This window comes from Hakea prostrata, chromosome 4, assembly GCF_041222555.1.
Source record: "Hakea prostrata isolate BN-2017 chromosome 4, UWA_Hpros_2, whole genome shotgun sequence".
Lineage (NCBI taxonomy): Eukaryota > Viridiplantae > Streptophyta > Magnoliopsida > Proteales > Proteaceae > Hakea > Hakea prostrata.
Window position 1 is genome coordinate 4,349,378 of NC_142603.1, and position 25,551 is coordinate 4,374,928.

At 38.7% G+C, this 25,551-nt stretch overlaps 2 protein-coding genes across 3 annotated transcripts; both read right to left on the reverse strand.

The window, feature by feature from the left end:
• Positions 1-1,801: 1,801 nt before the first annotated feature.
• On the reverse strand, positions 1,802-3,354 carry LOC149017219 (LOB domain-containing protein 38-like). Its single transcript, XM_089154141.1, has 2 exons — positions 2,750-3,354; positions 1,802-2,636 (listed from the first exon to the last, which is right to left on the reverse strand). Exons 1-2 carry the CDS (start codon positions 2,931-2,933, stop codon positions 2,161-2,163), a joined length of 660 nt encoding a protein of 219 aa, XP_089010267.1. The 5' UTR covers positions 2,934-3,354; the 3' UTR covers positions 1,802-2,160.
• Positions 3,355-14,455: 11,101 nt separating this feature from the next.
• On the reverse strand, positions 14,456-25,318 carry LOC149017220 (uncharacterized). Of its 2 annotated transcripts, XM_089151551.1 has the most exons (7): positions 25,018-25,318; positions 24,593-24,736; positions 20,041-20,139; positions 19,776-19,852; positions 19,387-19,495; positions 18,696-19,024; positions 14,456-15,862 (listed from the first exon to the last, which is right to left on the reverse strand). In XM_089151551.1, the coding sequence occupies exons 1-7, from the start codon at positions 25,085-25,087 to the stop codon at positions 15,770-15,772; spliced, it is 921 nt and encodes a 306-aa protein (XP_089007677.1). In that variant the 5' UTR covers positions 25,088-25,318; the 3' UTR covers positions 14,456-15,769. The 2 variants fall into 2 exon arrangements, with proteins under 2 accessions (XP_089007677.1, XP_089007676.1); XM_089151550.1 differs by lacking the exon at positions 14,456-15,862 and having other exon boundaries at positions 16,876-19,024.
• Between the last annotated feature and the right edge of the window lie 233 nt (positions 25,319-25,551).

Here is a 25,551-nt window from a genome sequence, read left to right on the forward strand (position 1 = left end):
TCATGCCTCTCTCTCTCTTCCTGTTAAATGGGTGCGGCTTGGCAAGTACAGACATGAGGGGCGCCTGCGCCAGGGCGGCATTGCTTAGCCGTATCTGCTGGGATTATTGTCCGTCCATGGATAAAATGCATTGAATTGAGATTTAAAGGCAGGAGGACACTTTGGTTGGGGGACTGATCACACCGGAGGAAGAGATGGCTGGGTCCACTTAGTTCAAATCACATTCTCATTCTTGCTAAGAGAGGTTTATGTGTTTTTTTTTTTACATTTCTTTATCAAATAATTGGGATGGGATTCACTTTGAAACATTGATAGAATAAATCAAAGGTGGATTTCATTGAAACATTGATAGAATGAATCAAAGGTAGATCTCACATGAGTCTCATTCCAATTGAATAGTAGAAAAACATTATATACTTCTTTGATGGAGAGGTGATCCAAGGGATAGACTTGAATGCACCTGTTGCCAACGGTTAAAATCAAAATCTCAATTGACCGTTGGCACCACATTGCTGCACTTTCAAGTTAAACCCATAATCTGAACTCAAGCCCAACAACCAAGGATAAGCTATCTCCTCATTGAGCGAACAAATATTGCTTTCTAACGCTTCTCTGTTATATAATAAGGGTAGGGGCCATATGAAACTCACTAAAAAAATTCACCTCTAAATCTAATGGGAGAGGTGATCGAGACTCGAGCCTAATTCTTGAATTCTGCGTTACAAAATATTGGTGAGACCATGTGAAAATTCTACCTCTGAATTACTTTATTAATGGTTGAACTTGAACATAAGTTCATTTTTATTGTATGGTAAAAAAACGTATAAAGACAGCTGCCGGAACTCTCCCCATTGGAGAAAGTTGATTGGGTAGAGATTTCGGTGGAATAAATTGATTTTAACCACACAAGCTGTCAAAAGTGTGGTCCAGGCATGGCGTAGCACACAGTTATACTGAGAAACTGATAAGCTAAAGCAAAGATCAACCCCCAAACAGGTTTTTCATGTATGTTCACTCACAGGGAGATGGAGCTACAAGCCTACAACTACAAGTGGGAGAAGTGATCCAGAAGGTTCCGTATGGTCCACGTCATTCAGTGTCAGGAGTTTGGGAGAGAAATGCGACGATGCGCAGCGGTGGAGAGAGAGAGAGAGAGAGAGAGAGGGAGAGGACGCGCACTTATTAAAGAATGGGCCCTAGTGGGCCAAGCACTTCCTTTATTTTAGGGAGGGAGGTAATGGGCTGATGGGTTTTGACGTATGCCGTGGACCCCAGGGACCCACAACCCATCTCTCAAGGAGGATTTTTTTTTTCGTGTTATTATTCTAAAGGTAAAGAAGGGAATCGAATCAAAGAGAATGACTCGTGTTGGCTCACTGGTCCAATTATAATGACGGAAGTACAACGCCTACGTTTCCAGAGGACGGAAGGGCGAACCGGAGCAGAAGAGAGAAAGAAAGAAAGAAAGAAAGATCGGATCAAAAGAAACGCCGCCGCAATTGACGCTGACATGCGCCGTTTGCCACAGCGTAGCCCCACACATTCACCCTCGCACAGATTCTCAGAGATACTTTGCTTTATAGCCTTCAATTCAATTCGATAGAGAAGGGATTCTTCTTCTTCTTCTTCTGTAAAGGGGGATGCAACTGCAGCAGTGGGACCCACAAATACGCCACCACACGCCAAACCTGCCGCAGTGTGTCCCCAGATACCTTTTCCATCTCCATACGCCTCGTCCCTCCCTCCCCACCACCACCACCACCACCGTCAACACCGCCGCCGCCGTCGCCACTACAATCCACGTTGAACATGGTATATATAGTTCATTTCGTACTCAGCAAATCTCTCCTTTCTTGGAATGGATCGACCATGAAAAGGCCAAAGAGAACATTAAATTTTTTTATTTATTAATATAGAGTATCGTGATATAAGATAACTCCATTAATTAGCTAAAAATAGAAATATTGAATTATCACCGGCAGATTCATCTTTCACTTCTCTAACCATTCCAACAAAGTATGAAAAGAGAAATCATTTGCCGGAGATTGCCTCAGAAAACTCACCGCGTTTTCTAAGAAAACCGGGTCTTCAACCAAAAGATTGGAGGAGAATAATTAAACAAAAAAATTACAGCAGACTAATACAACACTTCAGTTCTTCTCAGACGAATAAGTTGAGAAGCTTTCGTTCTTCTCCCGTGTGTTGTTGATCGCGACTATCGGAGCTCGTCGTCACAGATTCCTCCTCCGAATTCATGGAAGGCGTCGGTGGCCGCTGTTTCTCCTGTCGACGGTGATGAGTACTGGTGCCGCCAAGCCCGGAAGCTACTCTCTTGCTATGAAAACCAGCCGTGAACGCGGCGAGGTCAGGATTTCCGATGTCTTTTCTCTTGGTGGAGGTAGTTGCAGCCCCCGATCGCGTGTCCGAGGCCTCGTCAGAATCGGGAGCACTCGTAGTGGTGATTGTGGTGGCAAGAGGGGTGGAATCCGTCATGGGACGCAAGCTGCCGCCGCGGAGAACTGTGTCCACCGCCGCCTGGCACACTTGCCAGTTTCCCGAACCCAGCAGACCCACTGCTCCGTTTACAGGATTCACGGTGCGCCCACATGCCTCGAACAGAAGCGACTGGAAAAGTGCTGAACCCAGAAAAACAAAACAAGAATCAGAGAAAAATCGAAATGGGTTTTACCCTTTTGAGGAGAGAGACACAAGAAAGAAAGAAAGAAAGAATCAATCGTTAATAACATACCAGGTCTCTGGTTCTCTGGAACAGCAGAGATAAAGGACATGAGGCCGGCGCGGCCAAAGAACTTGGCTACGAAAACTGTAGCGTGACCCTGAGCTTCAGGGCTCTCGATCCACTGCAGACATGGACGAAGAATGCAAGATTCGCTGCACCCTTTTCGAAGGACACGACAACCATTGCAACTCATCTCCTTTCTCCCTTCTCTAACAGATTTAGGTTTAGGGGCACAAGTGTTAACTAAGATGAAAGGTATGACTGAAATTTTCTTGCTTGCAAGAGGGGAAGAGAGAGAGAGAGAGAGAGAGAGAGAGAGAAATGAAGGGATGATAGAAGGTGGGGATGAGTAGATTTATAAGCAAGTGGTGGGGAGTGGTGGGAAGTTAAGAAGAGGTGGGCAGAGGTGAATTTCGGTGAACCATTTTCTTATCCATCTGGGTGAGCTGAGGGAAGAACAATCAAGGGTTTGTTTGTTTGTTTTGTTTTGTTTGGTTTGTTGGTTGGTCTTCAGATTTTATTGCAGGGTTGCGTCGGTGTTGGAGAACAATAGCAGAAGAAGATGGACGGCTGCAATGTTGGTTCCAAACTCCTGGGCGTCAGCGGCTCCGTGTTTCCGCGACTCCCAAGTCCTTTGAACCGTTGGATTCCTTGCGTGCATGTTATCACTCTTCCTTCCCTCCTTTTCTTAAAGCTATATTCCTTTTCCCTATTTCTCTTTTTCTTTACGTTATTTATTATATTTTTATTATTCTAACTATAAATATAAATTGTTAAATATATTTATATACATTTTTGTTTAAAATCAAATTGTATTAAGAAAGAGAGAAGCCTAAGGGACGGTACAACCTATGAAATCTAAAAGTTGAAACCAATACACATTTGCCGGTGGGGTGTAGTCAACAAAGGTATCCTAGCCAAGGTTTAAAGTGTCTCACGATACCATATGATATTAGCCAATACGTATCCGTATTTGACCCAATCGATACGATACATCTCGATATGTGTTTCCATTGAATTACATTAAAATACATTAGCTAAAGCGATATAATACTCGATACAGGACGATATGTCTCTTAAAATCACTCAACCGATACGATACTTAATACCGAAACTTTAAACCTTAATCCTAGGTGAGAGCTGCTTCGTTAGCTAAACAATCAGCCACCAAGTTAGCTTCTCAAAGTAAGTGATCAAACCTAATAGATGCAAAGGAAGAGATGCCAATGTTTTGACATCATTAATGATGCGATAGAGGCATAGATCTTCCAAAGGATTGTAGCAGAGCCTTTGATCATATTAATCAAAGCTTGATTGTCACTCTCTAAGTGCAAGAGATGGAATGAGAAGTGGGAGATCCATTGTAAAGCTCTTTTGAAAGCCAAGACTTTTGAGATAATGGAGTCTCATTTACGATAATCCTATCCAAACGCATTCCTTGTTGAGGTATTCGAGTCATATCGAAATATGCACATCCTTGGTACTGAACAACCTTGCTACAATAGAATGCCAGTTGTAGGCAACTTATGATGTATTGCTTTCCAGGTGAAATGAAAATCTCTTGGTTAAAGTGGAAGTCACCATCGAAGGTGTCACCTAAGAGTTGTAGGTACATTATTGTGAACATGAGTAGTCCATTGATGTAGATTATAGGCTCAATTAACAGTAAATAATCCTGTAAATGTATACCTCCATACAATTCTATCATCAACTGTATATGTGGCTACCATTGATTGATGAACTACCTATTCCAATTGTTAGATGTAGAGATGATAAAAGTTGATACATGAGTGGGAGCACTAGTAGCAAATGGAAAGCAACCTTTTTGAAGATCCGTGTTAGAGATCCAAGGACCAGTCCAATCATTAATTGTGATCCCATTCCCAACTTGCTTTAACATCCCAAGATGAATAAGAACCCTTTGGGTAATCAAGCAAGGGGGGGGGGGAAACCTTTAATAATGATTTCCATGACCAAGAAGCATTAAGTGAACAAGAGGCTTCAAGAATGGTGTTATTCTCGAAATATTTGTTCTTTCATGTGTCATCCCCCCAAGATAAGGAAGGGTTCAAAAGTCCTCATGCTTACCGAGATAGAAGAACGAGGCTTAAAGCATGGAGGTTTAAATACTTTTACCCATATGGGAAGAGATACGGATCATTGGCTTAGGCTATGCTCTTGGAATTTGGTTACAGTGAATCAAGTTCTAATAGGTAGAAAAGAGGCTACCCCGGGGGATACGGATCTGGCAGCATGCTCTTGGAAGGCCCCATTTTCACTATAAATTAAGGAGTGTTCACCAAGACCTATTAAGGTTCTATTTTGATTCATTTTTTTTCAAAACTCAAAGGTGGACTCTCCTAATATAAAGTGAAAAGATGAAAAAAAAACACAAAACTCCATCCTAACGGGTAAAGGATCCAAAGCCAACTGAACCTAGGTCCTATTAAAGAAAAATGGGTACATAAGAAAGCATAGAAAAACAAAAGTTTGAACTTTCGAGCGCGTTAAGTATCGCTCTAGCCCTCGTGTATCTTATTGGATAAGGCATTATCATCGCTCGTAAATTGCACACACACATAGTGACTCGATAATAGAATAATAGGCAATACCTATTAATAAACACGGTATCCGGCTCCGTGATATCCGATGTTGGACTAATCATAAATACCTTTTTACTATAAAATTAAAAAGGCATTTTATTTGATTTAAAAAAAAAAAAAACCAAGAAATACATATATTATTTTTAAAGCCGAAATTATTATTATGTCATTTTTAATTTTTGACTTATTGTGTTTATTCATTTTCTTTCCTCACTGCGCTTTCCAAACATGACCTATGAGAAGCTGATGCGTGTACTTAAAAAAACTTTCCACGCCCATTGGACGAAATTATAAATAATTGAAAAGAAAAAGTATTTTCAGTGTTAATGACGTGGACTACCACGTGGTCTTGTTTCCACTTATCCAGATTGATTGGATAAGGCATTATATAATAGACGATCGCTTCGGATAAACATGAATTTTCTTTTCCTTCTGAAAACGTCTTGCTTTACACTGTTACCACAATTACTGGCTCCACCGGCAGCTTTTAATTCTCATCTTCATTCTTTAATTTCTTTTGAAAAATAAAAATTAGATATCTGTTATCATCAATCTAGCAAAGCAAGAGATTACCCAAAACAAAAAAAATATAATAATAATCTAGCAAAGCAAAGACAACGTCACACTGAATGAACCAGGGTACAAACCATTTGGATACCCCTAAATGAACCATAATGGGAAGAGAAATTATAAGATTTAAAATCGTTCTTTCTCTCTGTTTCTTTTATTGTCGCATCATCTTCTTCAAGAGATCATAAAATTTTAAGAAACAAGAGTTTTTAGGTCAAAGAAGAAACAAAAGAGTTGATGATACCATAGATGGGTTACAGAATCCCTTCTCATAGAAATCAAAGAAGGCAGGAAAATGGCGAAAAGGAGGAAGAGTGGAAGATGACTGTCAATAATGCATAGTGGTCTTTTTATCTCTAGTGCTAACAAGTTTAAAAGAAATGGGGCTGAATGTTTATTAAACATAAGCTACGGTGTTAATACATTAAGGCCTCTGTTTTGGGTGTCGCTGCAATTTGTTCTACATTTTTTTTGTGTTTTCATTTCCCCACATGGATATACGCACAATCAAATTAAGTACATGTGTATATCTCGCATTGCCCATTCAACTAGTCTAACTCTAATCATATTTTCCAATGTTTTATTTGTCACTTGTTCTACTCTATCTGATCTAAAACTTGAAACAACCAAATACTAACAAAACATTGGTAAATAAAACATCCAAGAACTTTCGCCTTTCGCCACTAGAGCAATAGCATTGGGTTAGGCTTCTCAAAACCCTCACCCTGATCATAAATACCGTACTCTTACCTTGACCCTAACCTTGAACTATGGTGTAGGACTAGGCTAAGCCAAGTCACGCTAGCCCCAACCTTGGCCTTAATATTACCCTAACCCTGACTGTGACCACAAAAGAATAGACAATACAATTCCATATTATTACTCTACTTTTACAAAAACCAATCCAAAATAAAGTTCGGGTGAGCTAGGACAAGGCTGGTCTTGACCTAAGCAGTCAACTGATCCAATCATAGTCCTGATAAGGGCCAGCCCAAACCTACAACCTTGGGAGCCTAGACCCTATTCGAGCTCAGGACCAGATAGGCAAGTTTATACTATTAAGGCCAGACTTTCACCCGTACCAACCACTATCACCCAAAAATAAAGGAAAGCAACCATTCATATGTATTTCAACTTTAGAACTTATTATTGTACTTGAATTTTTAGCTACCCTCTCATGTCTTTGTCTTTGTCTTTGTAGCCTCTTCACTCTATTATATTGATGGCTCTTTAGTTTTTGTTTCTTACCCATTTTTTATTTTAACAAAAATAAAAAGGACTTAGAAAGGGTGACTCACTTATAAAACTAAAAGTGTTGAATATTGATTTAGCCATTACATCATCATGCAACACTAGGCTTAATAAAATCAAAAGTTCATAAGAAACCACTCAACAAATCATGGCTCCTTAACTATTTGACATTGTCCATATGCATAAAACAGACAACCACAACTAAACCATTCACAATTATTACTTGCTAGGAAGGAAAAAGAAAAGCACAAGATTTGATAGCTAGGAAACTAATAACCGTTAATGTGGTTTGATGATTTATATGAAATTGCTGAAAATGTTTTACAGTTACAAAATTTTCATTTTTGTCCTCTATAATGGTGAAATTTTTAAAAATTACTTTGATTACTACCACTCATTAGATGCACCCAGATTCTCAACTGGTTCAATTTTGGATTGGAATCATTTTAATAAATGATGCAACACATGAAAACCAAAATCATACAGAAACAAAATAAGATCTTGTACTTTTACATTGAAACCAAACCGACACTAGTTGATACATCATTTGATTTTGACACTATTTGAGGCAAAACCGACACATTTTCGATTAGGTCCATTTGGTTTATTATGAAGAACTCAAAGCTAAAAAAATCAACATAACACCTTCACTTGCAAAAAGAAATTAAGACTCGTTTGGTTACATGAATCCAGAGATTTGCCATGATTCTATACATGTTTTTTTTTATAATGAATTTACATATTTCATTCCAAAGATTTCAGGGTAACCAAACAATTAATTTTATGAACCATAAATTTGAAATCTCTAAATTTTTTAACTCAAGTAACCAAATAGAATGTAATGAATGAAAATGAAAAAGTTAAGCACTATTTGCAAGTAAAACCCTTATGTTGAACGGTTCAATGGAACTCTATAAGGTTTAGAGTCAATGAAAATGAAAAAAGTGAAGCACTATTTGAAAGTAAAACCCTTCTGTTGAACTGTTCAATGGAACTCTATAAGGTTTAGGGTCATTGAAAATGAAAAAGTGAAGCACTATTTGGAAGTAAAACCCTTATGTTAAACTTTTCAATGGAACTCTATAAGATTTATGGTCACTGAAGTAAGAAAGGAAAGTCGGAAAAGGAGAAGAAAAAAACTAAGAAAATTAATTTAAAAGAAAAACAATATTTCAGGAGTGTCTGTACTTTGTAATGCATCTATTGATGTGCGTGAAATATTTGCTAATTTCAAATGAAAACCTAACATCCAAAGAACCCGGAAGGTGTCGCGTTGAATATAAGTTGCAGTGTCACAAAAAGTTTCTATCAAGTGTGGACCAGACCATTAAAGAACGATGAACTGGGTGGACCATATAGAGAAAGAAAAAGATTGAAGAATGGATTTTTGTATGAAAATGTCAGGCATCAGCTGTCACTAGAGTCCCATTTGATCTTTGTTTGATCTGAAAGGGATAAAGAAGAAGGAATATGAAGCAAAAATTCTCAGGAGTAATCAATGGAACAAGGGTTTCTTTTCTTTCTTAACTCGATTACAGGAGAATTATATCTCTGTACGTTCCAAAGTACAGCCTCTAAGCTAATCATTTCTTGCTGGTTCACATTTCAACTAAGAAAATGATTCTTTTTGGTAAATTCAAAAGAGATATAAGGGATCTTTGGCGCAACCAAGGTTTAATTTTCTTTTTTATTTTTGGTTTGCCAAGGTTTAATTTTCAGTTGATGGGAAAGAAAGGGTTTCGCATCAAAAGATTTGCAAAATTTTTGAAACTGTTCTTTTATATAAATGAATTCTGAGAATAATACAGTTCAATTCTTGGATAACAAGTTATTTCCTTCACAGTTTGTTTGGCTTCATTATTTTATGGAGAAAAAGAATCAGATTCTTAAGACATTATAGTAAAGATTACCCTACACAGTACACACCCATTTCCTTGATGAACAGTAGAGTTTATAAAGACATTTTCTTTTCCCAAAACAAAATATAGGTTTTCCATCAAGTGAATTTGTTTTCTGGGCTTATTTGGTTGTTTTACTCACATGAACACCTACCAGAATAAATGCCATGGAAAGCTATTTTGAATTTCCAGTAGAGAGATGACAGATATTTGGTTGTCAATTCTTTCAACCTTTAACATTTTTCTCATTTTTGGGTAAGATCTCAATCGCTAATGTGACTATGATGAGCCTAATTCATAGGGTTTGCAACAATTTTTGCTAAAACTTGCAATGTGGTAATGCTTTGGTCAATTTAAAAAGACATGCATGTATGAGATGAGTGGTATCATGGCAGAAAAAGATGATGGGAATCGCACAATTTGACACATACATTACCCTCCACCCATAATCCAAATTCAGTGGAGTCCCACCCTGAAATCTGACAGATGAGATGAACCAATAGGTGACAAGCAATGGATTTGTCAAGTCAGAATCAGTTCCCATCACGAGAGACTTATATGCTTTCCTCACGCTTCACCTTACAATAAAAATAATAACGTGATACTTCCAAATTTTGCTTCATTTTATTAGTTTTACAGATTAACTAATATTCTTATTATATGAAAAAGAAGTGTAGAAAAACACATAATTCTCTCTTGATCGAGGGAAAAATGATTCGAACTTGAGTTTATCCTTAGCCTCCTGATTTTTGACTCTACAGCCTTGGCTTCATACAACCAATATGGTAACAACCCAATAATGATACCGTAAAGATGCAAAGTCATCACATATTCCTTGATATGATATTTTATTTTTCTTCTTTTTCTTCCTTTTTTTTTGTGAATTTCTTGAAATGATACTAATACTCTACAAGCCAAAATTGCTTTATTTTATTATTTTTTTTTTATCTAAGGTTCATCCGAGCCAGCTTGCACGCACCACGACTATATACTCTGAAGAGCTTTTATATAATTAATATAGGTGAGGCTTCGTCCTAACCCTAAAGGGATTCGAACTCTGACCTCCTATGTGGAAATGTTGGTCTTTTGCCAACTGAACCACCCCTCAGGGTTCCGAAATTACATTATTCATGCGCATTTACGGTCAAACGAAATTTTGGATCATTAGATCCAAGATTTCAATCTAGGTTTCAATCTCAACCATTGATGTGATCGAAATTTTTATTAAGATCTCGATGATATTACCGATGATCTTACCCATTAAATGCAGAGGATTGAAGTAGACTACCCAATTTTTTTACATAATCCCTGATCCAGCCGTCAACTGTTTATGGGTTTAGCACAGGCTTGAAAGTTGAACCTGAGAAGAAAGAAGGAAAGACAAGCCAAGAACATATCCCATGATTGAGAAGAACACCTAAAGGTTTAATCATGATTTGGTTGCAGAGAAACATAGCCTAGTTGGGATAACTGGATAAAAACAGGGGTAGGGATAGGCAAGGAATAATTATATCTGTAGAATGATGAGATAAGATACCTTAAACTTACCAACGTTGCCAACACACAGAGTTTGGCGTGGCAGACAGGACGTCTTGTCATTTGATAAGACTTCATAGCCGAGCAGCACGTCGCCTGGGCCACTCTCACCATAGGCACGGGGCCTGCTTTCCCGACAACGATGCCATGAAAGATGAAACTTGTAAGTTTGGATCAATCATCAATGTCAGATCACTCACATAATTTAGTAACGCGTTTTCTCAGAATGTGACTCCATACCCTGCTGCTGCAGCCTCAATACGGAACTCTTTTTCATTAGCAAAATTGAATCTTCATGAAAAAACCAAAGAGATGATTTCCTTCAAATCCTGACTAGTTTAATGGTGCCCTGATTTCAGATGCAGAAACAATTGAATTGAGCGATTCTGATTGAGATCATGACATTACATATCCCAACACTAGATGATCTAAGATTGCTGGGTTTTCGGGTTTTAGGGATCAATTCAGGACCGAACCCTGAGTTCAAAATACTAGCTCCAGAAGATGACCATATAAATGACTTCAGCTTGAAGGTACAGACAGGTAGTTGGAAAGGTAATAGCAGAAATATGTGCTAACCGTGGAAACCACCAAACAAAGTTCCAGCAAGATCTGGAATTTCGGATATGCAATGCTTCTGATCAGTCATTATTTTGGGTTCAATCTTTAAGTCTTCTGTTTTAGAAGTTCATGTCTTCACGCTAAGGAGTAACCGAAGGTTTAATCACCTTCTATAATTGCCTGAAACATCACTTTCGGCTTGCGTACTAAAACTTCCCAAGTTCAACTGAACACTACCTACTTGTCACCATCTGAAATTAAAAGTTGCATGGCTCTTTAATGGCTCCAAATATTACCGCTCTCTCTCTCACCAACACACACACACTCTTCTTGTAGTGTAGAACCAACTAGCTCACACCTTCAGATAAGACCAAGTTCTAGCTGGAAGGACTACCAGACCTTATGCCTGGGGTTCAAGAAGCCATACACAATAGAAATGGAATCAGCCTCTTCATAGGTAGTTGGCAGGCGGCAAGACAACATACCCTCTGTTGGGTATCACAATTGCATACCCGGCAGACCATTCTAGGCATGCTGATCTCTAAATTGTAAGTTATTAATCATTTAACAGAACAACAGGTTCCCTTTGTTTATTTAACTATTCTCCATGGATTACTTTTTCATACATGCTGAATAGTCATCTCACATGCAAGAGAATCTTTTATTGATTGCTTCTTGCATGCACAGCAACTATGACCATTTAATTTTGTTAATAACAATGAATTCTATATAAAGTTTTCCCTGTGGGCATGGAAGAAAGCAAACTAGTGGCTAAGACAATCAAAGTTTCTTCATTTCTGAACACCAACTTAGAAAAGAAGATATGCCCAATTCAATATTCTAAAACAGCTATTGCCACCGCTCCACCAATAAATAAAAAAAAAGGGATCGCCTCCTCTTCTGTTGGAGCCTTGGAGGAGAGGGGACCTAGATCAACTGCTAATTAATGGGCATATCATTTGATACGTGCTTGTACTAAACCATAAATGAATTGTTAAATGTATCTTGATTTAATTCGATGACAAACACGTGCTGAAAATCTAGAAAGTCTACTTATTTGCTTTTTTTTCCACCTAGTGCACCCCCTTAAAACCTTTGAGATTCATACTTCAAACCATTAGAACAATAAATCCCAAAAACTAAGGACCAACCCAAACTAATAAAAAAATCAGCCCCAAATTTCAGGGCCTGCATAATTTCAAAATATGTGAGCTGGAGTTGTCATAGGGAGGACTAAATGAGAAGGTATTCAAAGAAAGCAAATAAAGCATATAATAATTTATGAATATCAATTTCAAGGGACAGTCTCAGGTAAGGGTTTGCTTTAACATCTAAAAACACAGTCAAGATAGGCTGCTACCCCAGCTGGCACTTGTGAAAAGGTAAAACGAAAGAAATCTACCCTTAAAAAGCCAAGTTTCATCTACGTCAGTTATCTACATGCAGCATCATTATCTAGAGTATCCAAGTTATTTATTCAAAACGTGCAAAAGGGGAGAGGTCAAATAAAGCTCTAATAGCCAAACAGTGGAGATGGCCCATTTTTTTTTTTTGGTAGAAAAGGGTCTATATATTAACGCGTGACCCACGCAAGGCATCCAGGTTACAAAGATCAAGAAACCCAGGATCTAACATAGGCCAAAGAGTCCGGCACGCTACGGACGGACAAACACGGCACATACACTCCCTTTTAACATGAAAAAGAAATATTTGGAATTCTAGAGGAAAGATTCACCACATCCCGGACTAAGTTTTGAATGTCCACGGAACGGTTCCCTTGGTCACAATTCGATCGCCTCCGCGAATCGATTCCACCGGGACATTAACAAAGCCTTCCTCTAGAGCCAACAAAATACCTTCTCTAAAGCCGGCATCCGCCCATCGGGACGGAGTCAAAAAGGCGGGGATCGCAACCCCTATAATGGGTTTTCCATCGAATCCCAAACGAGGCCCGACCCACTTCCACCCTCACTAGAGCTGCATCCACATTAATTTTGACGAAGCCCAAAGGAGGAAAACCCATCTTACCAACATTCGGACGATTCTTCCGAGGCGATCGCAACCCGAAGAGAAGAGGTGAAGCGGAATACTCCGGCCTCCATTCTCGCTTTCTCCACCACCGCTCGGGAGACCATTGTAATCCCTAAACACCGAGTCATTTCGGGCTTTCCAAATTCTCCAGCATATGTATGCGATGAGAGATGATGCTTCTCCGAAACCGATTTCTCCTCGGTAGGCATCTCTTCCAATTTGAAATCGCATCATGCATCAAAGGATTCACCGGAGGAGAGAAAGAAAAGGAGATGCAAACCATACTCTTCGGGGGAAATCACCCGAAAGGTGATCGATTGATTCCAAAGCTCCACATCCCTGCTCGGATCAAAACTTTCGATTCTTTTGGAAGCTCCTCCGCCGCCGGAAAGCCCTAGCACACACTCTCCATAACATGTTTTTAATTTTTGGAGCCGCATGACATGTCCATATATTTTTCCATACTCTAGAATCAATATTTGTTCTCTGGATTCTCCCGATGTTGAGGCTTGTTGTACTTTTCTTTCTCCCGATATTGAGTAAGTGATGGTATGCTGATTTCACGGAAAAGCTTCCATTCCTGCGGACCCCATACAGTCGTCCTCCCTAGGAGTTAAGGAAATCTTCATCTTCAAGATAGCCTCGGCATCCCCTTGATCAAACACCTCCTTGATTAAGTCCTCCTTCCGGTTCTAGACCCCGCATCAATAGATCGAAACCCAAGCAAATATCTCTATGATCTCTGGGGCTCTCGGTTGAAATCCGAACTCGAGATGATCCAGTCCTCCCAAACTCTATAGAATTCCACCCCACAACCCATACACAGATTAAGTATTTCCTTCCTCTAAAACACTTTCCATGCCCAAGGGGGGCCGAGGGGTAGTTAGAAACGAATTGGAAAGAATCGTTAAGAAATTGAGCCAGGATTGCTCCACACTCCACACACAAGAAGAGGCGTTCGCAAATATGGATCCCGAAGCCCCAAACCCCGTCCTTAGAGACATAGTTCTCCATGACACCGAAATTTCTTCTTGTTTTCCTTTTCTCCCCATAAGAAATTTATGGCATCCTTCCTAATCTGGAGATGGCCCATTCAGTCGGGCACGAAACCGACAAAGCCCTTCGGACTAGGGAATCCGCAATCAGGTTGGATCGCCTAGAAATATAACTTGAGGACGAATACATAATATACTCTGCGATGGGCCGGACCAAAAGAGGTATTTGGGCAACCATCACTAAAAAGCATTTAAACTTTTTTCGTTTTTTTTGGGCAGAAACTAAAGCATTTCAACGAGTTGCTGGGAATCAGACTAGACTTACAACAGTCTCGTGTGCATGGCGATGGCTTCCCCTTCAAATATTGATTCAAACCACCAAGGTTCAGACTTTGCCAGGAGAGAATATTCTCTGTTTCATCCTCCTGAGATCCATCGCACTGCAGGAGTTTCCTTCTTGTTATGGATCAAAATTCAGAGTGAGCAGCGACTGCCCTGGCAATATTTCTTCTGTTGTCCATGTAGTTCTTCCCCCTACTACCCTCTCATTTCTAGCATTCCATAAAGACCATGCTATGAAAGCACATAAACTTCTCGGGTTCTCTGCTTCTTTCCATCCCCCTCATATCAAACCGCTTCCACCTTCTTAGCATTCTCACAGTGAAGGCATTTCCTCTGACTCAATCCTCCATGAAAGTGGACCACCGAACCACACAGCTTTGGCTTTTGGGCAATGGAGGAGTATATGTGGGATTGACTCCTCTGGGTTGCCCAAAAACCAGAAGAGTACTAGGAGGACCTGGATACTGGATAAAACCAGAGCATAAGATGCATAAGATTAACCAATGATGGGAACTGTCCCACCACCAAGAACCCTAGTGGCCTAACAAATGTTTTCAGTAGTAGTGCTAGAATAGACCTTAACACTCATCATGTAGAATTTATGCTTAATAAGATATTTGCTGCACTGCTGACAAAAGCTGGAATTAAGAACACGAGTTGAATCACCAACAGAATTGAGAACAGATCTTCTATACCAAAGAAACGTAGTTGTCAAGTTAAAGACTCTAGAAACATAGACGTTGCAACATGTTTTCGTCCTCCAGCCAACGCAACTCCACTATCATCTCTGATATTCCAGCATTTAAATTATAATGAAGGGCAACATGCATCCACAGCATCAGTATTAAAACACTGATATAGTCAACGAACTAATTTTAACATCTTTGCAAATGTAGAAAAAACTTAGTATAGTGAATTTGATCAAAGAGGAGTATCGTTTAGTTCATAGTTGACGATAAATTAGACCAATAATAGCCAAACAGTAGATGCATTGTTCCTTTACCCGACAAGTAATTCCTTTCTCGTTAGCAAATTCTATTCCTTACTCATAAGCAAAATTTTTGCGGCAGATTTAACTCTCCACAAAGAGTGTAACATTCTCTCTTTTTTTGGTAATAGTGTGTAACATCTCAAGACCTAATAATTACATCTGTCAGAAAACTGTACCTTTAGCTCTCGACTCATGAATGGTAACTCCTTAAAGACATCATAACAACAGATACCTGTGATCTTATGATTTGCTTAGTAGTAAATTGAGAGTGTACGGTGGTGCTGCAGAGATGGACATTGGACTCCATTAGACCATAGCCAAAGATCCAGTTCCACACTAAGCACCTGTTTTTTTTTGGTTAGGCAGATGGGGGGTGGGTGGGAGGAAGGGGTCAGTCAATGTGAAAGAATACGAAACTGGGAAGTAATAACAATAGGCACTAGCACAGAAAATTGAAGTTCTGAGAAGGGAAATTGAAGTCTTCCATGTGTTAATAGATGCAAGCTGAAATACTGTAAATAATGAAACTATAACCAAGAGACAACACCAACTTAATATTGAATATGTGAACAAGTTTATGTAAATATACAATACAACGATATATTATTCTTGAATATGTTGTTTTGGTTATCATAGAACCTAATAAATGCCAAGTCATGGGCCAGGGAGGTAAACTGATATACAAACTCGCAAAAGAAAAAATGTGAAAGACTTGAGAGTTTATCAGTGTCACAGGAGTGTTTTTGTCATTAAGTTTGTATTTATGTCCAACGGTGTCCATTGCAATCAGTAAGAGATTGTAATGGCCGAGAGGGCAGAAATACTCAGGACAAGAAAACCAGATATGACAATCCCATGTATAAGAGAGATGACAAAGGCCAGAAACACTAAACCTAGAAACAGATCTATTACTACCCATCAATGCTTTTGAGGAGTACATGAGGTCTTACTTTACCAGCGATAATGGTGTGCACTACAAAAGCCAAGGAGATACCCACAAGGTCAAACTGGAACTCCAAAGTTTGATGGTACACAAATACTATTTCCACTTCTCCCAGTTACCCTCTAACCACAGGGTGTTATATTCTCCAGTTGATCTGGGTCCATTGGGAAAAGAGGAATGCATAAAAGAAATCAGAGCTACAAGGGAAGAAGAAAAAACACAAAAAGTTTTGTTCTTCTATTCTTTTCCACATTTTTTCCTTTTCTTTTATTTTTTTCCTTTTATTTTATTTGTTTATTTTATTTTATTTATTTTTTGGAAGAGGGGGGGGGGAGAGGGAGGGGGTTTGGGGAAAGAAGTGACCTTGCACAGCCAGAGGCTACTCAGCAATAAACTCAACTAATTCTACCCAATCTGAAATTTCACCCCAATACAAGGCACTTCTTAAATGAGGAAACCTAGTAAAAGAAACAAATTTTAATGAAGAAGCAATCTCCTAAGATTCCTAACCAATTCAATACTTGCAATGGTATACCACTTCTAAAATTGACTGAATAATGCATTGCTACAAAAATAAAATAAATCCCTAATATCCTACTTGGTCTGAGACTCAAATTAAGCCTGGTTCATCTCCAGTTAGATACCCAACTATATTGGGCCAGTCCAAGGAAGTTTATATGCATCACTACTCTCCCTTCGTTTGTCTTTCTTTCTCTTCTACTACTACTTTTCTTCTTACCTTGGATTTCAAGTTCTAATAGTCACATTAAGACTTAGAACAGATGGAGAGCCCAAGACTGGGTTTTTAGGTCTGCTTGCATTGATACATTATGCGATTGGTAGCCTTAGGCATTAAAGAATGCGTAATGTACTAGGCAACAGCAGCGTCAAACTTGTCTAAGCAGTATATTGACAAATCCAATACAAGATTTAATCTAATAAAGCAGCATTCCACACATATGAAAACACATTTCTATGTAAATATTAAAATAGCTGAGTAGAAAAAGCTAGTTTAGAACAAAAGGTATGAGATAAAGATCAAGCAGCTCAGGTAAGATTCGTCAGGCATGTTTTTCATTTAACTCCTTTTTCTTTCTGGCGATGGTTCAATACCTCAATCTCAAGGCCCATCTCACCAACTCAGAAAAGAGAATTGGCTACAGATCTTGACATGATCTCACTGAGTTTGGTTGGAATTTTCCCCCAACTTGAAGCTCCAACCTGAGTGGTATTAGGGGTCATTTGGGGTTGAAACTTACTTTATGAACAGTTGAACACGCTGGTGACCTTAAATTTATGAAATGAATTAGTGTCTAAGTTCCACTTCAGACCCCAAGTGGGAAACATCTGTGCTGAATTGAAACCTTAAGATGACCTACTGTACACATCCTATACCCATACATTAATGCTTAAGGTTCAAAATTCACATGTGCTATTACACATGTTCATATTTCAAATTGCAAAGTTCAAATGATCATTAAATCATCAAGTTACAATTGGAGAGTCAAGACATGAAACCTCGTGTGCTAAGCAGATTGTCTTGTCCTGCAGATCATCTCATCCGACTAAATGAAACAGAAGAGGTATCTTGCTAGAACCCATGAGATCTCAAGATTTCTACCATGTTTTGAGTATCATAGATGGCTAGAATGCTTAAGATTCTTTTGTGCTAAGCCCTTAGTGTGGTTCCTGCAAAATAATTCTTTTTATGCTGCACTGCCAAAGACAATGACTGACCATTAGCCACCTAATTAGGATTGCCATCCTAGTCTGTTTGTGCAGTTTGGTTCTTAATGAATAATGAATCTCTATCAAATCCCTTTATCGACTTTCCTTTCACAAGTGCTATTTTGAGGTGTTCTTTTTCATGGATGGGATTTCTGGGCCCATTCCGGTTGGGAGGCAAAGATTTTCAAAAACAATAAGATTTGGCTTCTTATCACCTGCCGCCTGTCTTCTCATCCAATGCTTAGAAAGAAACCAAAAAGCCTCAGAATTTAGCAAATCATGCCAACCCAACATACAGGATTAGTAACAAAGCTACAGTGTTGACTTTTTGAACTTCAAGCTGTAAGAAGTTGCATGTATGTCTGTAGCTTTTATTAGAAACCTCTAGATGTTTTTTTGTGTAGTTTCTAGTTGGTTTGTATGCCTCTGCTGTTTGAACCCTTCTTTTCTGATAGAAGATTTTGAGAACCAACAAAAAATAAAATAGGAAGAAAGTAAAAATGTACCTGTTTTCCAGATTTTATTTCGATCAACTCCCTCATTTTCTCCACAGCATAGACAGAGCAAGCCCGTAGCTCTACTTCCTCCTCACTTCCTGAACCAATTTCACTGTTAGATTCAATAGCAGTGGCCAGCGCTGAACTATATCTCAACACACCAAGATTCCTAAGCACGGCTGGAACAATATAATCTGCAAAGATGGTAACCGCGCTTATATCATTGAATTCACCATATCCTTGACCCTTGAAAGCACCCCACAAATCTGCTGCAAATATCTGTGCTCGCTTGTACAGGAAAACCTGGCGACCTTTGTACACTGAATGATCTCGAAAACCTACAACAACGGAATTTCTTGAAATTGGAAAATTGGTATAAAGGCTACCCATGAATAAAATATTCAGGATTCACATATCATTGACCAGATTTGTTTCTCTCAGCCGCATATTCTTTTTTTCCCCCTGGGGAGTAGAGTGGGGATTGGGGAAGGATTTATTTGGCACAATAATGGAAATATTCTTTTTTTTTCCTGAAAAAACATTACAACCATCATGAATTTAAACATTTCAAGCCTTTTCTCTGAACAACTAGAACAGATAAGAGGTCAAAAGATAAATATTATAGAAAGACAGGTCTAATTGAAGGCTTGAAGCACAATCATAACAGCTAGCATCTTGAAGCACAGAAAATATGGCATACCAGGAAAATGGCGTGTTATGAGGGCAACAAGACATACTGCAGACTTTCCACATGACTCCACAAGATTGGCTGCTTTACCCCCAAAGTTCCTCTCCAGTTCCTGTCCTACCTGGATTAGCAAGAGGATGAACATTAATGCAATTAACATGAGAACCTGAAAGATCCCAACTTAGAATACAAGGTAAGAAATCATAGCAAATCTAATCAGAACAAGTGTGCTAAGGTCCTGCAGAGTATTTAGGGGGGGGGGGGAATAATAACAAGATAGAAAAATAAAAAAGAAACAAACAAAAGGAACCGGAAAACATGACAGACAAGAGAATATCCAAACAGGAAAAAAGGATTGGGCTATGCTTAAAACCCTGAGAGATAACAATAAGAATTTTTACCTCATGCAGCAAGCGGACACGTTCTTCCTCCAAAGGAAGTGGCCGAGGCCATTTCAACAACTCACGTAATTGAGGACCTAACAAGAAATCAAACAAATAACTCTTCCAATGGACAGCTGGCAGTCAAATTTCTTTCAGAAGCAACCAGAGTGTTTTGCATCACAAAAAAACTTTATACTGCTTGTCAAATAACATCTGATGGATGCTGAACATTCAAAAAACAGGAGAGTAGATCACTACTGATTAAGGTTTGAAGCAAGAATACCAGTATATTTCTGTAAACGATCAGCATCAAACACTGATTTATCATCTTGCAAAGCTGCCTTCAGCCCAGAAGCCAAATGATCATAATTCAAATCCTTGTCTGCTAATATAAGCAACAGGTAGGTAGTCAGTAAGCTTAAATAATAAATAAAACACAAAGTGGCTGATCAGAACTAATCCATTTTTTCAATTTTACTTTTAAATAGCCGGTGAATGACAGCACAAGCCCACACAGACAAGGAGAAATTTTCCCATTAGAAAGCATTTTTTTAAAAGGTCAACAAAAGTTAGCATGATCAAGGTCCTAATATTTTTGAGAAATTTTCCCATGGGGAAGTGGTGGGAGTAGGAGCCAGTAATAAATTCAAACATAAAACAGCAGAACTACAGCTGCATATCATTGCAGGTGTTCCATCTTTATGTGTTGAACTTCTTCCAGAATATCCTGGAATTCCCAATGTGTGTTGAAACAGTAGCATTGTATAGAAGCAGATAGATCAGGAATCTATCATAAGACAAGATATGCATAGCTTTGCCAAAATCTATAGTCAGATAACTTTAGTGCATGATAAGGCAGTCAAATTCCAAATTTACATCTACGGGTGCTTGCTTCACTCATTGAAGATTCTATCCAGAAAAGGAGGTCAATGAGGGGATGCTAAAGTAGCTATTACAGACACAATCTATGAGAACATGAGTTTGTATTTCTTGTTAGCCATCCTAGAGAAAACACTGATGCCAACTTCCCCGCCAAGGGTTCTAGGGCAAAACAAGAATCAAGCCACCTTAAATTATTGTGCTTTTTCTCTCAGACTCGAGTCATCCCTGCAGGCAGCTCCACAGTCTATTCACACATTACTCTGAGTGGGACCACAGTAGAAGTCTTTCCTTTGTTGTTCCAAAGGAGCAAGGACTTTCTTTTTTGCTTACAAACTTGCTTGGTTCCCTTCAAGTGTTAAGACAGGTGAGTAAACTGGATTCACTAAAGAGATGATCTTTACCAGACGGTATCCTCCTATTGGTTGGTACCCAAAAACATTGGTTACCAGCCATTTATAGCTATTTGTCCATAGTAAGCCATAAGCTATTTATCCAGAGTAAGCCAACTGATTTTGAACAATCACTGGCTATTGAAAGTCACATTTCCCTAAATTCTGCCCCACGAAGATTAATTACCTTACTCTGTTTCATTCTTTAGTATACATTTGTTGGTATGCATTTAGATAGGCAGCAATCTCAACAACTGGTTTACAGATCCATTTCCAAACAACTCACAGACAAGTGGGGGTATGTAATACAGAAGAAATGAGTTGGCTCTAAGATTCTAAAGATGTCCAGAAAGTAGCTCAGAACTTCAAGTAAGACAATTGTCCACAGTAATCCATGCAAACACACCACTTCTACCGGGAAAAAAAGCATATTCAATGCATCCAAATTTTTTGAGCAGAAGGATGAGATGTACATATTCAAAAGTATAACAATACATGGGGAATCTCTTTGTGAAGCTAAAGTTTTTTTTTTTTTTTTTGCCCCTCAACTGAGAGAAGTATTAATCATTCTATCAATTATCAATTTACCAATAGCTCTCTTCAGACCCAGCCAACATAAATCATCCTTAATTATTGCAGTGATACTAAATTTGCAAAATGCCCATTATCTTCAAGATGAACTCCTAAATATTATGCTGCAAAACATAATTATTATGAAATGGCACTGTACATCTTATATAAGATGAATCAAACTCCTAATCATTGGATTGCTCGTCCATTCTCAATATTTCATCAACCTGACACTAATCGGCACCTAGTCACTTCCATATTCCCTCTCTAGCTGCGTACAATCACTCGCCTGAATTTAATAATGTCAGCTCTGTAATTCATGCTACTGTTAACTTGAAGACCAGAAACCTGTTGGATGCTTCATGATGAAGGAAGCATGAATGTTCCACATTCTCATGTCCATCTATAAGCTGGACCATATGATCTGCCACAGTGCTACTGTTGGTCAGCACCGAGCACAGGAGCTGGACTTGCCTTACCAGCTAAACATGCAATATGATATCAATGCAGATGAAATGAAATGTGAGGGTCTACTAGTAGAGCTTAAAGATTCTGATAAAGAGGATTGCATCATTTAAAGGAAGTGAAAGAGCTGCAACGGAGATGCAAATATAGCCAATTGTACTGATTAATGTAAGTAATGGAACAAAAATATGGAATGGTTACAATATGGCTTATCAGCTGCAACTAATGATAGGGTTATGTCTACATAGAAGGGAGAAAAAGACAAGTGAAGCACATCTTGCACCAATTGAGAGAACTGCAATATCCAACTGAAAAGCTTATACCATTAAGTGGTCTTAAAATGCAAACAATGTACCCTCTCACTTTCCTTTTCCTTTCCCTGGTGTCCTCTAGCATTTTTTCTTGTTGTGGCCAATCTCCTTGCATATGTGGCATCTCTAACCACCTCTTTACCCCTTTGTTCATCCTCATCCTTCTAGTTGCAAGGTCTTCCTAGGTGGCTAATCAGAATAGGTGGCTGGACCCTTTGTGAAACATCTGGGTCCAGTGACAAGTGGCCAAATCCGGTAATGGTTCGATCATCTTACAATATGCTTGCATATTCATTTTGACTGAATAGCATGCATCACAATATGCTTCAAGACTGGCCCTACCTTATGGATAGCAACTGCTGCATGCTTGTATGAGAAGCCAGTTGCATTTCATACATTGCACCCAGAGTGTGGTCTTCAAGCCAAGTTTGGTAGTGTATACTGTTCTTGGACATAGGGTAATCATTTCTTTAAGCCCAAAAAGGTTTTCAACATTATTTCACTTACTTCAGATATTATAAATCAAGAAGCAGATGCCCCAGTAAAAGATATTTGGCATAAATAAAGTGGCCTCTGTAGATAGCTGACACTTGTATAGTGTGCACACTGGTTCTAGCCAAGTTTTGATGGCAACAAGTGACATCTATATAAGTGTTAAAGTTGGAACTCGCGAAATACGCTCAAAATTTGACCGACACATGATGAAACTGCCCAAAACATGGGGATTTTTTCTCTTATCTACAGCTCAATCTCGTCTTGGACTTTTACTAGACCGAGATGTCTTGGTGGCTTAGATAGCTTTCAATCAAGTTCTTGTTGTATGCATGTCATTCTATTTTGAGTGGTTCAACATAGATGTTCATTAACCCAATGACTCTACTCATGTTATGGTTTGACTCCAAAAAGAATCACGTTATGGAATTTTCCTTTTCATGCACTTCTTTTTTCAAACTTCCCTGTGGCCCACTACTTTATCTTCACCAAGGTGAAAATTTCAGTATTCCATCACTAAACACTTCACTATAACCTGTTAAACAGGCATTTGAGTGGCAGTTCTCTGATCCTCCTCTCCAAGACAGCTATTTCTTCTATAGCTCCAAACAGGCAAAAATTCTCTTCTTTGTGCGGAGGTAGGGATATTTCAGTGAATGATTTCGACGAAGGGAACATCTAACTCAATTGCTGGGTGGGGGACTATATGTGGAAGTATTTTAACCCAATAACTCCAATTCTGTACTGAAATGCCCAACCCAAAAGCTTAAGCTATTGGGTTAAGAAACCCAACAGATATATAAATTATGAATTATCCAAAATGCTGAAGTTAGTTGATGTGGGTTATACCTAAAAAGGAAAAGAAATATTGAGGATGATTTTAATGGTAGGATTCACAAGTAACAATTTTTGAATGATTCCACCTTCATTTTAGGTTCACATCAAGGAATCTGAAATGCGAAAACAGAAAAGTCCATCTATTACTTACTGCAATGAACAAATACTCCCATCTATTACTTACTGCAATGAACAAATACTCTTACTGTCCAGAGAAGTGAAAGACACTTATTGGAGACACACACACACACCCAGCTTATTATTCAGGACCACTTTAGTATTACCCCACTCATATACCTTACACATCGTGTAAAGATCCTACAACAAAGCCAGAGAATATTCATCAAAATATCTTCTTGATAGTAAATATTAGAAATTAAACCCGTTAAGAGGCTAATAGAGATTATCCTTCAAGCCCAATTTCCTTTTTTTAAAAGGGTTCCGTCAGGCCCACTCCTAGAAAGAACCTGCTTAAATACCAAAACCAATTCTCCAGAATTCTTTCTTCCTTATTCTTTTTGTATGAATGAGGATGAGGAAACTTACAGAAAGACAAAATCTAATGATAAAAATTTTCACACCACACTGTCAATTATTTTAACAGCTCACCTAAACTGTTAAAAGAGCTGTTAAAATAAACCTAACCTGTTTATAACACACAAACCAAGACGAATAATGATAACAAAGCATCCCAAAACCACAAATGGATGAAATTGTAAAGCATCAAGCAAAATATATCAACTCATCTTACGAGAATAAATTCAAAAAACAGGATGATATCCAATTTTTGTCCTTATGGTAAAAAATTAAATTAAAGCATTCGTAGGTCATAGTATTTCAAAAAATTCATGTAGTATTATAGATCGTAAGCATAAAGGAAGAAACGCACCTGGCCAGAAACAAAAATTTAACGCGTCCAACACAAAAAGGTACTGAACGGTGAGAGGTCCATTATCGAAATAATGAATCCCTTCAAAATCCCACTCGATCTTGGGAATCGAACCTTGGATTGTCTCCACCACTTTCTCGAGTCCTTATTAAACGAGGAACATAAGACAAACCATAAGCGAATCGTCTAATTGACACCAACAATAATGCACAATGCAAATATATGTCTCTACGATCCTCATTTCTCGCTGAAATAAAGAGCAGAGAAGGGAAGAACAACATAATTCAATGCAAATACTTGTTTTCTTGTTTTTAGATTATATGAATGTAATGCAATATTTCAGGCCACATTCCTTATGTGTTTTCTTCTTTCCTTCCCTCGTTTTTTAAGAATCAACAAAAAAGAACGCGTGAGAAGAGATAAACCTGTTGAATCGACTACGACGTGAGATGAATGACCAGCGACCCAAGCTGAGGTGAGCCTAACCTCTTCCATGGAGTTCCGCAAAAACAGAGTTTCCGCCCTCTCTCGCTCTTGCTCTATCTCAGAGCCTGCGCTAACGCTTGTTTGTTATCTTGTATGAGCGATAGGATCGATGCGGTCCTACATAAACCCTAAAACTCTAAAACGATATAGGCCAATGGAAACAATACAGTAGGCAAGAACCAGAAATTTCTACTTTCCAAGTTCGAAGTTTCCCGCTTCTGCGTCCCACGTTTATCATAATCGTTTGATAACCACCGGAACGTTTACCACCAGAACGACTATCTCTTTGTTAGACCATGCATACACATATATCACCCTCAAAAGTCATTTAATAACCAGATTGCCACTCTGATGTGAAATGCTAACCCCACGCATTCCTAAAATGGCCGACAGCACGGCCACCAAATGCGAAAGCACGGACATAGGTCGTTAGCGATTTTGACCCGAACCGTAACCCTAATCAGTACCCGGTT

Excerpts from the sequence above, each read along its gene's own strand:
- LOC149017219 (XM_089154141.1), bottom strand. The coding sequence starts at position 2,933 with ATGAGTTGCAATGGTTGTCGTGTCCTTCGAAAAGGGTGCAGCGAATCT. Across the intron at positions 2,637-2,749 it reads TCCAGAGAACCAGAGACCTG|CACTTTTCCAGTCGCTTCTG; the intron begins GTATGTTATTAA and ends TTCTGGGTTCAG.
- LOC149017220 (XM_089151550.1), bottom strand. The coding sequence starts at position 25,087 with ATGGAAGAGGTTAGGCTCACCTCAGCTTGGGTCGCTGGTCATTCATCT. Across the intron at positions 24,737-25,017 it reads CGTCGTAGTCGATTCAACAG|GACTCGAGAAAGTGGTGGAG; the intron begins GTTTATCTCTTC and ends TCGTTTAATAAG. Across the intron at positions 19,496-19,775 it reads GTGTCCGCTTGCTGCATGAG|GTAGGACAGGAACTGGAGAG; the intron begins GTAAAAATTCTT and ends TTGCTAATCCAG.